Raw genomic sequence first — 15,951 nt, 5'->3', positions numbered from 1 at the left:
CGACCTCCGCGCCCGGGCTCCCTTTTGGCCGCGCCCCTCCCCCTCCCCGACGCGCCTCTCCCATGCGGCAGCGGCTCATCCAAACAGGCCACTACCGCTGCCGCAACACCTGCAGAAGCCGCCCACGGGGCACGCGACATCCCCACCCACGCCTGACTGAAAACACCGGGCCGGAGGAGATCTACCCGGCCGGCGCGGCCCAAAAGCCTCAGGTCTCTCACCTCCTCAGCCGAAACCGCCACCATGACCGAGCCTCCGGAACTCTGCTCCCGCTGACACCCAAAACCACCGGCCAGTGGCTCTTGGCTCTCTACCCGGTGAGTCCCGCTCGAAAACCTGCAAGACCCTTGTTGCTAACAACTAACTAGCCCCTTTTTTAACTACACCCTCCCGATGATGCTGAGAATGCAGGAAGAGGAAGTCACCTTCCTCCCCTGCATTCTCATACCCACCCCCTAAAACCCCACACCTTGACCCCACCTGGTCCTCTCCTGCGCGCAAGACCCCGGGGGAAGACTAGTCTGCAACTGTGCTTCCCCCGGGACTCACCATTCGGACCACCGCCTCTTTCAGGACTTTCAAAACAGATCGTAAAACCCTTCTCTTTAAAGACACTTCTATGAATAATTCACCTCATTCCAGGTCATGGCCCTGACTGCCACACGACACCTACGAGTGCTCAATTATGTAATTAGGTATTTTGTGCTTGTATAATTAGCCTATTCGTGCCACCTTTTCGTATTTTTTAATAATTTTGAATGTATCTGTAACTTGTTAATTTGTAACTTTCACCATGAGTACCTATAAGTGGATGTACCTACTTCCATGCTACTCTCATTCCTTATGTAAGTTACTTCGCTCTATTGTAAAGCGCTCTGACACCTCTGGGTAAAGTTTGCTCTATATAAAAATGGCTAAAAAAATTGCGGCCCCATGACCAATGAGGAGAGTAGCAAGGGACCTGGCTGCTCGAAAGCGGGCCATCTAATGGTCAGAGAACCTCAGCACGGGTAAACGGCCCCTTCCTGACAGGGATCGGAAAGTCAATTTCCATGATCAAAAGTTAAACCTGTGGGACATGAATTCTAACGTGCCAAAAATATAAAAAACATGAAATATAAAGTGCCAAAAACAGTATAAAATAAACAACTGCGTTAATAAATGCTACGAAAGAGGACATGTAGAGATACTTATCTGCTGCCGGAGCAGCGAAGGCAGAGCAGGAGTAGGAAGCCCACATGTCTGTTCAAAGAATAAAAGACTGTTGATTGGTTCATTTTGTTACTTCTTTTCCCTGGTGTTCTGGGAAATGTAGTTTGGTTTTCTTATCAAGGTTGCTTGTGAGAAATAAAAGAGAAAGAAATGCATAATCCTTGTCCCTAGTCCTGACATAGAATTATGTTTTATGACATAGAATTATGTTTTATCCATGTAAAGTATTTTGATCATTGTAAAATTGCCCTAATGCTGTCCCACACTCTTAAAGGATTTCAAGTAATATTTGCAAAAACAATAAAGACAAAAAACCTTGTATCAGATTTCATGCACTACAGTAAACATTTTTATTTGTTTTAGATTGTGTAACGATATTATGAAGACGAGCACAGAAGGCATCTCCCTCCCTTACAGCAATCCATATTAAGCAAGGGAAGACTTGGGTCACTGACATGGAAGAGACTGCAGTGAAGGTTGCTGTGAGAGTAAGGCCGCTTTTGTCCAAGGAAATTCTGCACAACCAGCAAGTGTGTGTTAGGCTGGTCCCTAACACTCAGCAAGTCATCATTGGAAAGGACCGGGTCTTCACTTTTGATTATGTCTTTGGCAAAAAGTCTACCCAAGATGATGTTTACATAACTTGCATAAAGCCTCTGGTAGTCTCCTTGGTTGAGGGATATAATGCAACAGTTTTCGCGTATGGACAAACCGGTTCAGGAAAGACATACACCATTGGAGGTGGACACATAGGTATGTATTTAAAATTATTATTAATGTTATTTGAATTTATATTTTGTATTCCTTTATTTATTTGGTTTTATAAAGCACTTTGTTACCCGTGAGGGCACCCTGTCCTGGACAAAAAAGCCATACACGGAGAAGCAGCACCAATAATTAATTTATGTAGAGCCAGGTTTTATAGATTGCCTTTTCAATAAAGTCAAGAATATTCTATTAGTTCTGCAGATAAATTCTTTTAACGGTTCATTTAGACAATAAATTATGCTAGTTTGTTTTCTTATGATTGATAACCTACCAGAGCTGAAATGTTTTCTAGCGATTGCAGTAACTGAAATGGTATTTACAGATGGACAATACTTTTTGACATCTTCACCTGTAAAGTTTGTCTGTGCTGGAACCCATTTGTTTCTATGTGTAAGTCACCGTGTTTATTGCTGTGTTCTACTGGTGAACAACGGAATCTAAAATGTGGAAGACATTAATGTTGCTTTTATCTAGTTTTTACATTTGTTTTTTAAGTAATCGTATAGGCTAATCGTATAGGCCGGTATACCGCATGGTCCTGTATAAATCCCATACTATACATCTGTAATGTTATTTCACAAAGGACGTTATTTGGATAAAGGCTGGCATGTAGCTACTTATGGATTTTGTGATTTATCATGGCTTATTGGTTGTTACATACCATTCATTTAAACAAAAAATACAAGAGCAAGAGCTGCTGGCTACAATTCCTGCCTATTTGATGGCCAGAGAAAAGTTTAGCTGTTGTTCTTGTAACCCCTGAAGTTCCAATTTCCAATCATGAAATTTGTTTATGGGGACGATTAGTATGTGCCTTTTTTTTACATTATATGATTCACCTAGAAGGAGAATACAGCTGTTCCTGTAGGAGGCTCCTAAATAGCTCTGGAGGCTATGTTACTAGCAATATACATATGTCTTCACCTCATAATAAAAAATATTTTGTATTTCATCATCAAATCTTTATTTCGGCAATCTGCTGTAAAAGCACAATTTAAAAATTCCATCTGTTAAAATTGACCAAAACAGAACTACAGTATGACAAATGCTTAGAACATTGTTTAATTCACACCAATAAGAACGAATGTATCCTTTCCAACTCTACCAAATAAAGTGCTAAGTGCTTCTGAAGGGTAAAGATGAGAGGAGGCACACTACCTCCATAGTGTCTGGGCCGGTTGTGTGGAGACTCATCTTTTGCCTAATACTCCACATAAATAACTGATAACGTGAGACAACAAAGACTGAACTTTGCTGCACATCAGATTTCAGAATTCGTAGGGCCTCTGCATATTTCCTAAAACCTATATTCCGGCAAACTGGAGCTAACCATTTTCTTCTCACATTCAGGTAGGCTGGGCAGAAAAACAGAGCATGCTCCTCCTTTTCTTTAATGTCCCCACAAGATGGGAATGCCCACCTAGCTGACTCAGGAGTAAGGGCCCATTTAGCAGGAAGAGGCGAACGGTAAAGTACTATACCAAAACTGGAGGTACAGCTTTCTAGCTGTTGTGGGTTTGATTTCATCAAGGAACTGTTCTATTTTTAATTTTTCCTTCGTCAGAAGAAAGGAATCGGTCAGGGGGCTAAAAAAAGATTGAGTCTGCAATTGGCTCAATTTGTGCTGCCCATAGTTATCTTTTATAATTGATTTATAAATTGAGAGGCAGCCAGCGGATCATCCCAGAAGTTCCTATTCACCCTCCTTTACCAGGGTTGCTCTAACATACTTGATCCAAGGTATGCTACCTGAGCCAGAGATACCTAGGACTTTCTCCAGCCCCTCACGGTAAGAGTGGAGCTTGGGGGTGGCCCAGATCCTTCACCAGTATAATAGTCTCAGTCCAATCCCATCAGAGATGGACCTGAGCCCCATATCGAGCGGGATACTGATGGGTAAATCAACTGACGCAGAAATCTATTTTCCGCAGATACCATTTTAGCCATGTCCTTATGACCCCAATGCCTGCACCATAAAGGTTTACTCCCAGGGCCTGCTGTTTGTATATTTGGATCACCAGTGAAATTGGGCGATATTGGGAACCTGGTTGCACTTTAGCCAACCCCCCAGTATGTTGTTCTAATTTAAGCATGCATCTTTCTATATGGCACAGCCAATCTAGCTGTTGTGCAAGGATCAGCCCGAGGTCTTCAAAGGTGTGTACATGTTCCAGGGGATCCCTTTAAGCTTGGGGTTAGATCTTGTGGAATGACAAGGGTTTAGGACCATATATTTTGTTTCGCCACATTAATTTCCAAGCCCCTCTGACTGCAGAAAATGTCAAAACAATCTAGGATTTTTTGTAGCCCCTTGGTGATTTAGATAGTAGAAGTGTGTTAGACTTGGCATCTTTTGGCGTGTTTCCCCGGAGTTTTTGCTTTCTGACCTCCTGGTTTTGACTCTGTTTTTGCTGGCGTTGTGTTTCTGCGCACTTTTCTCACTGCTGATCAGTGGTAAAGTGCAAGTGCTCCTGTGGTAAATTGTGTTATAGATTGGTGTTTCCATGATTGGATATTTGATTTACTTGTTAGTCCCCAGTAAAGTGCACTGAGTGTGCCAGGGCCTGTGAATCAAATGCTACTAGTGGGCCTGCAGCACTGATTGTGCCATTCACGTGAGTAGCCCTTGCGGAGTCTGCTCGCAGTTTGTAACTGCCATGTCGACTTGGCCAGTGCACACACTTGCCAGTCCCTCACCTTCCCTTTTCTTACATATCCGCCACCCCTAAGGTAGGCCCAAGGTACCCCTGTGGGCCGGGTGCAGTGTATGTGAAAGGTAGGACATGATCTGGTGTGTGTGGCATGTTCTGATAGCGAATTACGGCCAATTTTGTTTTTCGCTATTGCAAGGCTACCTGTTCCCCATAGGACAGAATGGGGAGTTTGTTTATAACATCTTATAAACATAACTGGCCCAGGGAATTAGGTAGGAAAATAAAGTTTATTATGCCTGAACTCAGAATCTAAAGATGCATCTTTTAGTGAAGGTGATTTTTACATTCTGTGTTTGAAAATACCACTTTTAGAATGTAGGTATTTTCTTGCTAAGCCATCCTGTGTGCCTCTGCTGGAATGTGGATTGCCTGTCTAGGTTTTGGATGACAGAAGGCTGGGAAGCAGGAGTGGCTCCAGATAGTCTAGGTGGGTCAGGAAAGGGCTGAATAGACCTGGGCTGCAATTGGGGAAGGGGGAGGAGATTTCCTTGCACCTCTAAGGGTCTGGTCTGCCTCTGACCATGCCGTCTCCACCTCCTGCCAGGAAGTCACACCAGAGAAGGCAGAACTGGTTCTGGCTGGGCACAGACACTCTCTGCCTAAGAGATCAAAGGATTTTGGGATATAAATATTGGGCACAAAGAGTAATGGAGAGGGGGGACAGGGAACTAAATTAGAAATGGAAGGTCCAGTACCCAAGTTCCCAAAGGCAAACATAATAATCACTAAGGGGTAGCTGTTCCTATAGAGAAGAGGGTAGATCAACCCATTATGGTTGGGAAAGTGTGAATCTCTCAGTAAGGTTGGATATTGGAAAAAGTGGGGGAATTTCTCCTTTTGGACTTAGTGCCCTCACACACCCTTGCGAGTGTCATGCTTCATCATCGGGCGTTGCTCCTCGTGGGGGTGGCGCTGTTGTCCCCCACAGGCCCTGCAAGAGGGCTCTTTAGCGGAGATCTTTTAAGGAGATTCCGCAGTTGTGCATGTGGGTGTGTGGGCCTAGATAAGTGAGTGGGCGGGTTAAAATTATCTTCAGTGGTAGCCAAACCTAGTTTTATTCAGGGGTCCCGAAGACAAGGTTAACATATCTATAGGATGTTGAGATCCTCCTTAAAACAAATGTGGAGGAGGGGTGAGTATTTTACTGCTGCTCTCGCATCCCTGAAGTAAAATGTGAATGAAAAGTGTTGTTTAGGTCAACATGTTTCGCGCTACAGACGGTCCCTAGTGGATCCAAGAGCGCTTCATCAGGACTAGGTGCAAAAGTGATAAATCAAGTGATAATAAAAATAGGAGTCAGGGAAGAGGCGCCCTATACTCCTACTGTACCTACAGTCTGGTTACAGTGCGTAATACCACTGTCTAGAATTCCCAATAGAATCCTGTGTTCCAACCTGATGAAAAAATGAATAAAAGAATAGAGCCAAATAGAGAAACACATGCATATTAAAACAATGCAGTAACATTTTCATCATGATGTGAGGCGCGCGATGCTCTCATGCATCGTGTATTCTTGTGAAAGGGCATGCTCGGTGTCAGATGCCCAGTGACATACAAGTGCGCCTTTTGTAGACCTGTGTGCTCATACATACAGGTGCTCCATCACCCTAGTGAGGCTGCACACGCTTAGGGTGGTTATCATTTATGCATGCATACAACTTTGAATTACGGTACCCATGGTCACGGGTTAGTGGTGGTCATAAGGAAACGACCCAGGTGGCAAGACTGCCACCGAGATTGTCATGCCCCCATAAAATCAAAAACTGCTATGATTACAATCGTTATTTTTTAAGAATTTGCATGGTGCCCCTATGTATCATGTCGCGCTTGTCTAATGGAAATACGAGGAAACCGCCTACCCCTGTATTAAGGATGATCGGCCACGCCGGCGGTCAACAATAGATGCGCGTGAAAATCTGTGGAATATTGTTATAAAATAGTTGGTCAGCCGATCGCTCACCCACCTTGCATTCTTCATCTCACCTGAGCCGTAGTTCTAGCAGCAGCAAAATACTCACAGTCAATCACTCCGCAGGGTGCCGTGTGCCTACCCCTCCGTTCTCGCCACCGGTAAACGCGGTGAAGCTGGGATGTGGAAATATAGACGGTCATCTGCGGAAGTGACGTGCGGGGGGGTAGCATGTTTGACCAGAGTGGGAAGTGTTAGCAGGGCAACTCCCCAGTATCACGGCCGAATTTGGCAGCCATCTTGGGCATTTACGTTGTTCAAGGACAGCGTGTCACTCATGGTGCGCCAATCATGGGGGAAATAGTGAGCTGGAGTGTGACGTGGAAAAAGGCTTGTGTATCTGGGCGCCATCTTAGAGAGGCCTTTCTTGTGGTATGCGATGTGATTCCTCTGGTATATGATATTATAAATCCAGTACATAATGGCGTGCTGGGGGAATGCCAAGTTAGTAGATACCTGGCTTTGGGCACAATGGTGGGGCCATAGGAGAAAATATGTATACCCAGGAGCCATCTTTTTCCAATATCCAACCTTACTGAGAGATTCATACTTTCCCATCCATGATAGGTTGATCTACCCTCTTCTCTTTAGGAACAGCTACCTCTTAGTGATTATTATTATTTAAATAATGGGTCCCAGACCCCTGAACTTTAGAACTCTTTTAGACCAAGAAGACTGCCAAGAAGAAGAGCTGGAGAAGCTGTGAGGAGGAACTACCACTTTGCTGTGTGCGTTGCTGTGTTGGCCTGTAGTTGCTGCTTCTGTTTTGGGCAGTGAAAGGACTGGACTGGACTGGACTTTATGCAATCTACTTTTGTGAGTTTCTCCAAGGGCTTGAGGTAGAGCTTGCCCCCTGTTCAAGAAGTCTCAGAAACAGCAAAGACTTCAAGCTCTTCTGCCCTCAGCACTGGGGACTGTGTGTTTTGTGCTGCAACAGAAGAAAAAGCAACTCTACGATGTCTACGACGCCGCTGCTGACTTCGTGTCCTGAACTCACCGCAGAGGGCACCGCCGCAACGCCACACCGTGTTCCTGGTCTCACCGACGTCACCTGCTGACGGCGCCACCAAGCCGCTGCGCGCACCGTGACCTGTGGGCACCGCACTCTGCACCGCCTCACCTCATGATGACGCCTTGGTATCCCCGCCGCTCCATGCCGAAATCTGCGCCGCTGCTTGCACTGTGGTTCGAGGGCTCCGCTCGTAAAGTTACTCGACGCACCGCCCTCATCCCGCACCGCAGCCGTGGCCTACCGACGCCGGTGCCATCGACTCCAGACAACAGCTCTTCAGCATTGACGACGCCGCTGCTTGCACCGCGACCTGCAAGCACCGCGACGAGCACCGAGATTAGGAGGGAAATCTTTATCATACATTGGACCGAAATATTGGAATGAACTTCCCTTTCTTTTAAGAGAGTGCTCAAATCACTTAGCTTTTGGGAAATCACTTAAAACTATTTTGTTCTGCTTTTAATAAAATAAATAAAATCAATCTTACAGCCTTTGTTATACAACTGATATGCCTCCACAAAAGCGCAGAGATACTCTTTGGAGTTGATTCTGACGCTATATAAACCCCATAATAAATAAATATATAAACGAGAGGTCGCCGACGCCCTGCATTTTTAAAAGGAACTGTTTGCAGGTCTTCCCGACACTGTAGCTGGCCCGCGACGCAGCGGTCAGCCAGAACTGTTTGGATTTGTTTGGTCACGACGCCGTGATAGCCCCAGAACAGAGCTATCGACATCAAGGAACTGTTTTTCAAGCATATTTCGATAACTGAAGACTTTTAAGTACTGTATTGTGGATTCTTTTATTGTTTTTGATCTTGTCTCAAGCATATAAAAATATTGGATATTTTTCTAGACTGGTGTGGTTTCCTTTTCTAGTGCTTACACAGTATTACTGTTGGTTATGTGCAAATGCTTTACACACTGCCTCTAAGATAAGCCTGACTGCTCATGCCAAGCTACCAAGGAGTGAGCAGGGGTTATCTTAGGAGTGTAAATCCCTTATCCTGACTAGAGTGGTGGTTTCTGCCTTTCTTTGGCACATACCCTGGCCTACCAAAAATCCAATTTCTAACAAAGTGTATCATCAGCAAACATTAAGGCTGGACCCTTAATGCTTGCCAGACTCTCGCCGAGACGTCTGTAGGGATTCAGCACCGACAACTTAGTTGGGCACTACAAGACGTACCCAGTGGTTCGAGAGTTGACTCCACCTCCTAATCACTAGAAAGACGGTGCCCACAGAATAATATGGAACATCGCAATCCTGGTAGCCTTGATCAAGTGGTGGCCAGTATATTTACACTTCATATGATCACGAATTGATGCAGAGTGCCTATATAACTTTGAGGTCCTGATGAATGACCTGGAATCACTGTATGGGATCATAATTGGGCAGAAACTTGTTGACCCCCATGAGGGATTTGATATATTAATCCCTAGAACTCTTTTTAAAGTCTATCCCATAGGCCACTTAATAAAGTCTACGTCGACCTCTGGAGATAGTTTTATCTGTCACTATCACACCTTTTATTTGCACTCTGTTCCTTACCACCTCTACACCATCACTCATCTTTGCAAAACACCTCAGCTCCACCCCTAGAGAAGTTGTAGCCCACACCATGGACCTTGCAGTCCGGGTACGAGGAGGGAGCCCAATGATGAAGCACGTCACCTTTGTGTGAGTGAGGGTGGGATTCAACCCCCCCCCCCCCCCCCCCCCCCATTTTTTGGGCAGTAGTGTTACACTTGAATACAGGCAAAACAAACGACAACATTTTTATACAGTATTTATTTTGTTGCTCTGTACACATAACCAAACGTACTTTTTGTGGATTTTTAATCAGACAAGGGGCATCACCTTCACATTGATTCAGATGTGCTATCAGTTAATTGACATAAAGAGTGAAGAGAGTAGGGGGCAAGTACACCGCCCTGTCTTACCCCTCTGTTTACGGGGAATGGCTCAGTCATCTCACCCAATTGTCCACATCGAATGTGGGCATAATTATGTTCATGAAGCCTCATTAAAATGGACAGAAGATAGTTGGGAACTCCCATATCTGCCAGCACCTACCAGAGTGTGGATCTGGGAAGCAAGTGAAACGCAGACCGTAGGTCTACAAACACAACATTGAGCCAGCTGCCCACCAGAACCACTGTTTTCCAGAATTTTAATTGAAGTCAGAACACCTGGTCCACGGTGCTGGTACACTCCCTGAAGCCCACCTGTATTGGAGTTAGTATCTCTCTGCTAGCCAGCCATTCTTGTAACCATCAGTGATGTCATGAGTGATGTCACTGACCATGTCATGAGTGATGTAATATGTGACGTCATCAGCAGTGCATTCCGGGCGCGCGAGTTATAGTTAGCTGAACTAACTATAACGGGGGAATTTCAATGGTTTTGTGCAAGTGAAAAGTCCAGCTAACTATGACACCCCTGAAACCTATGGTTTTTTCAGTGAATTTCTGAGGTTTTTTAAATGCTAATTCCTAACTATAATGTGCCTGAAACCTATGTTTTTTTCTGTGAATTTCAAAGGTTTTTTAAATGCTAATTTCTAACTATGCCTACAGAGATAGGACATGTGAAGAAAGAAGAAAAAATGCACAGAAAGAAAAAAAAGAAGTGCAGAAAGAAGCAACAGAAGTCCTCAAAGACGAAGAAAAGTGCAGGAAGAAGGATAACGTGCAGAAAGAACAAAAAGAAGAGCAGAAAGAATCCTTGTTGCAAAATCATCCTGTACCCTCAACTTTTTCAGACGGATACTGGTGGTAACTGAGTCTGACTAACCAGTCCTAGAGCCAGTGCTGTGTTAAAAGACACTTAGAATACAGTGAAAACACCTACATACACTAGGGAACTTTATGCGTTGGGGTCCCCCTGTGATTAGCATGACCTCTTCTGTAAGCCCCTAGTATATAATAGGGCAGGGGGATTAAAACTACCTCTTAAAACAGGCCACAGGGCGTTTTTGCACACGTTAACTCAGGCCCCGTCCCCTCCCTTCACCACTGTGTAAACACGCCCTGTGTCTGTTTTTAGTTGGGAGATTAAGTTCATTTGAATCCTGAGGGTCCCTAGGGTCCAACTAGCCCACTAGGTACCTCCAGTAAGTGCCACAGAGCTGCATTGCAGAGAGGTGTAAAAAGTGGCACAGCCTGGACCACCTCTCTGCAATGCAGCTCAGTGGCGCGTACTGGAAGCACTTGGTGGGCTAGTTAGCCCCCAGGGGCCCTCAGTATTGAAGGGAAATTATATCCCCAATTTAAAACGTGCCATAGTGCGTGTTTGCACACGTCACCTCAGGCCCCGTCCCCTCCCTTCACCACTGTGTAAACGCGCCCTGTGGCTGTTCTAAGTTGAGAGATTAAGTCCCCTTGAATCCTAAGGGTCCCTAGGGTCAAACTAGACCACTAGGTACCTCCAGTAAGCGCCACAGAGCTGCGTTGCAGAGAGGTGTAAAAAGGGGCTTGGCCTCAGAACACCTGTCTGCAGCGCAGCTACCTGGCGCATACTGGAGATGCATGTTGGGCTAGTTGGCCCTCAGGGACCCTCAGTATTGAAGAGGAATTAATTCCCCAATTTACAACTCGCAAGGGGGCGCGTTTGCAGAGTGCTGCAAGGAGGGGGCGTGGCCTCCGGCACGATGCCAGTCTTTTATTTATTTTAATTTTTTAAGAAGGGGGGCTGTGTGGTTTCCCTTCTTATTCTAATTTATTGGCCCTGATGACCCCATCCCCCAGGGCCTGTCTCCTAATTATATTTTTTTGACCCCAATCCCCAGGGCCGGCCACTGTTTTTTATTATTTTTAAAAAATATATATTTATAGACACACCTAGGACATGCTGGACAAACCGTATGTACCTATCACCATGACGATTTGAGTGATATTCATTAAAAGGCGACTATGCATACAATGAATCCACGTGGAATGTATTTACACCACTAGTGAAGCTCTGACATGTCTGATGCCCTACCGTGCCTAATCCCGGTAGACACCCTTGTCGTTTATTTATACAAACATGGGTAGCTATTGACGGGCACATTTAATGCACATGCACACCAAGCCATTCAAAGGGGATTCGACAAAAATTCGACCAAAACTATGCAAGAAACCCCCCTCACGGTTAATAAAACACACATCCACTGCCGGATGTGTAATACTTTTTATTTTACTCTCTGGAAAGGGGACGAACATCACTTGAGAGTCACAGCGTGCTTCTGGCTGAGCCCAATGCTGTGTTACATCCACCATTGCCTGCCGAGTGCCACAAACCTCTGTGTTGTATTCCACCAGCTAGTGCATATGCTATGACACTCTCTAGCCCATGTGCACTGTAACACCACTCCGTGAATATGTCATGCCACACTTGTCTTCGCACGGGTTATATTGCCCCATCTAACGTGCCTTCCTCGATGCCTATGTTATAACGCACAGTGCTATGCCATACATATTACAATCTGGGATCCATATCTTTGTCACAGTGCATATGCAATGTTACACTCCCCAGCACATATTTTATATTTTATTTTTTTTTCATCTGGGAAGCCGAACCTGAAGACCTTCCACAATTTGTCTCCTGGTTGAATCTATGCGACGACAATATTTTCTTTACAGCTAACTCCAGTAATGCCAAAGTAGAATTCTTGGACATACAAATTCAAAATAACATCGATCATCTAGAAGTGGATCTTTACGTAAAGCCCACAGCGCGTAACACGCTTCTCCACTTTGATAGTTTTCATCCATCTACCCAAAAGACCAGCATACCGTTTAGTCAATTCTTGCGTCTTCGTCGGAATTGCACGAATTTGAGAGATTTCGACATAAGAGCGGATGAAATGAAACAAAAATTTCTAACAAGAGGCTACCCCAAACGCCTAATACGAGACTCCTACAAGAGAGCAAGATTCTATGACCGGCAACACCTGTTAACATCACGCCAAAAAGTTCCAAATTCTAGATTAGTATTTATATCTAGACATTCCACGATGAATGCCAAAGTACGCCATGTCATCAATTCGAATTGGCATATCCTAAATGCTACTAAGTCAAGAGGTCAAATTTTACCAAAACCTCTGTACGCATACAGAAAAAATAAAAACCTCAAAGATTTGGTAGTGAGATCGCGGTTGACAACAACACCTATAGATGTCCAAACACAAATGTGCAGTACAGGTCTCACCAGATTGACAGGCAACTTTAAATGCATGTCCTGTACAGCATGCGATTCAGCAATAGAAACCAAAGAATTCACCTTTAATAACAGAAATATCACATTGACAAATTTTACTAATTGCAAGACCACCAACGTCGTATATCTGTTAATATGCCCTTGCAACCAAGGCTATGTTGGAGAGACAGCTCGCATGCTATCTACTAGACTAACTGAACACAGGTCAGCAATACGGACCAAGAAAATTCAAGCCCCTATGGTGCGTCACTATGTGGAATTCAATCATACACCTGATCAAATAAAGTGGATCATTCTAGAAAAAATCAGAAATCATCCCACAAATATAGGTACAAATATATGCAAAAAAAGAGAAGTGTTTTGGATTTTCCATTTGAATACTTATCTCAAAGGTATGAACAGTGAAATACCTTGGGAACAAGCCATTAAATAAATCAACACCCATAGTATGTAATACTCTATACTATGGATTCCACCTTCAATGTGTTTGATCACTTCACCCAATAGTTTTGGGTCTTGAGCTCCACTCTAAGATGGCCGCCATTGCCACAGTCTTCAACAAGCCATGTTATTGCCAGTCCTCTTTTTATTATTCTTAATTTTATTTTCAATCAAACGACTGCCCAATCAAAACACACATTAAGCATACAAAAAGTAGTAGCCATGATCCCTAACCTCAACCGATCGTAAACACGAGGGAAAAAAGACGCCGTCGCGGGGACGCCTTGCCGGCCCGAGAGGTTATGCTGGAATGAACTACCTTTAAGACACAGAGTAAGTACGCCCATACTCGTGTACTAGTTATATTACGATTAACTAGTTTCCTTCACAATAGGTATTTTCATACTTGTTCCCTCCTTTTTTAGACTTTCAAGGAACCGCACGCCAGTTAACCATAGGAACGGCGGGGCTCCGTTAAGGATATATCCAGCATAATCAAGTCGTCACTGTAGAAAACACACCACCTCGGACACTTAGTAAGTACGCGTTCATTCAGTCACGAGTCTTACCATCACAGAGTAAACTTGATAGAGACCATTATTAACACACATACTCTGTTTCCATCTTTTAGTTTTTCCTTGGTAGGACACGAGTCAAAGATCGGAGGTCACCACCTCGGACGCTTAGTAAGTACGCGTTCGTTCAATCACGAGTCTTACCATCACAGAGTAAACTTGATAGAGAACATTATTAACACACATACTCTGCTTCCATCTTTTAGTTCTTCCTTGATAGGACACAAGTCAAAGATCGGAGGTCATAAGAATACATAATTAAGTGGAACGCCTATTTTCTCTATAGATGTAAGTAAGATAATCATCGCATTCATAATTGGACTGATCCAGTTGAAACATGATTGGTTTCCACTGCAATTGTTCTATTCTCTACTTTTTTCAGACAACTAGCTTAAGCCCAAATTAGCCGATAGTCTACACCGTCAACCGAATACGCTTACGATACAAGAGCAATCAATCCTGTTTCTCTTTGTCACGAACACCAGGGAGAACCTGTAAACACATTTTAAAGTAAGCGTTCTGACATTAGCCAATCCTAGTTGCTATTCGCCACCATTTTCTGAACAACTTGACATAAATTTACAGCTTATTTTCTATTGTTTACAATATCAGATTCCATTGGACCCCAATTACGGACAAGTAACACCCAGCACAAAGCGGATCCACCTAATATAATGTGAGTCATGCTATATATAACAAAATGCAGCTGCAATACAGATCTGCAGGTTCGTTTTAGCACATCCGTCTGTAGTCGTCTCCATTTTATCGAAAGAGTTGTAGTCCCAATAGAGTAATTAGGTAAAGATCTTCTCCATCATAGTTCCCCTAGCAAATCACTTTGAAGTTAACTAACACCTAGGTCAGCACGTCTTATCCGCTATCAAAATTCACAATTTGGTTTCCAGCAGCTCAATCATTTTAGATTTTCCAGTTTCTCTTGGCCCCCCCCCCCTTTTTCTTTCTTCCTTTCCCTTCTTACAGTGAATATTGTAGTTCGTAGAATCGTTTCATAATTAAGCTATTTTCCGAGAATGCAAAAAAGTCACTTTCTTGGTGAAGGGATTAAGTAAGGTGAAAAGTCAATTTTCAAACACAAATATGTCAAAAGAGATGTGATAGACTAGTGTTGTAAATTGTCTGACCATAGAAATCACGATAGTCAATTATGGTCTGTATTAGGTCACATCATTGTACAGCATACTCTTGATATTATTTTTTATACATGTTCTTACTCAGATTCCAGTGACAACCTATGTATGGCCCCCTGATGAAGGCACATGCCGAAACGCGCGTAGATAGTCTACACCGTCAACCGAATACGCTTACGATACAAGAGCAATCAATCCTGTTTCTCTTTGTCACGAACACCAGGGAGAACCTGTAAACACATTTTAAAATTCCATTGGACCCCAATTACGGACAAGTAACACCCAGCACAAAGCGGATCCACCTAATATAATATTCCAGTGACAACCTATGTATGGCCCCCTGATGAAGGCACATGCCGAAACGCGCGTAGGATTGTGGAAGCATCCTAAGGCCATATTTATACTTCATCCTCTGCACATCATTGCTTAGATATCGGTGTACCATGTTTATTATTTCTGTATTTATGTCACACAGAATGGAATTTTTGTAAATTTTGTTAAATATTTGTGAAAAACATGTTAACCTATCCATAATTGATTTACAATTGAAAATGAAATTTAAAACATGTATTTGTAAATAAGGTGATATACATATATTTTTGCTACAAATCTATAAAAACATAAATAAAAATAATGCATAAAAAGCACTTTAGCACTATTTAGTTTTGTATTCAAGAGTTACGCTGTTCTTCAATTTACACTGCTTATTTAATCTATATTCCTAAATCTATGTTCTTTCCAATCATATTTTATATTACAACTTTAGAGACTAGTTAGGTTACACAACACTGCCCTGTGCATATTACACTCCAAGGCGCACATCGCATAGCACGCGCTAGTGCCTGTGCTATCTCGCGCTCTCCAATGAATCTGTCATTGCGCACAATGTATTGCATTTTATATTTCA

At 43.5% G+C, this 15,951-nt stretch overlaps 1 protein-coding gene across 1 annotated transcript in view; it reads left to right on the top strand.

Moving 5' to 3' along the window:
- The window catches only part of KIF27 (kinesin family member 27), a 551,081-nt gene that overhangs the window by 52,057 nt on the left and 483,073 nt on the right, over positions 1–15,951 (top strand). The window contains exon 2 of the mRNA XM_085633120.1: positions 1,576–1,965. Coding sequence (XP_085489246.1) covers positions 1,668–1,965 — 298 coding nt within the window. The 5' untranslated portion in view covers positions 1,576–1,667. The remainder of the gene's footprint in view (positions 1–1,575; positions 1,966–15,951) is intronic.

The sequence above is a fragment of the Triturus cristatus genome, chromosome 2_1 (assembly GCF_964204655.1).
Source record: "Triturus cristatus chromosome 2_1, aTriCri1.1, whole genome shotgun sequence".
Classification (NCBI taxonomy): domain Eukaryota; kingdom Metazoa; phylum Chordata; class Amphibia; order Caudata; family Salamandridae; genus Triturus; species Triturus cristatus.
The sequence above is the reverse complement of the archived record's forward strand: the minus strand, read 5'-3'. Positions and strand labels throughout refer to the sequence as shown.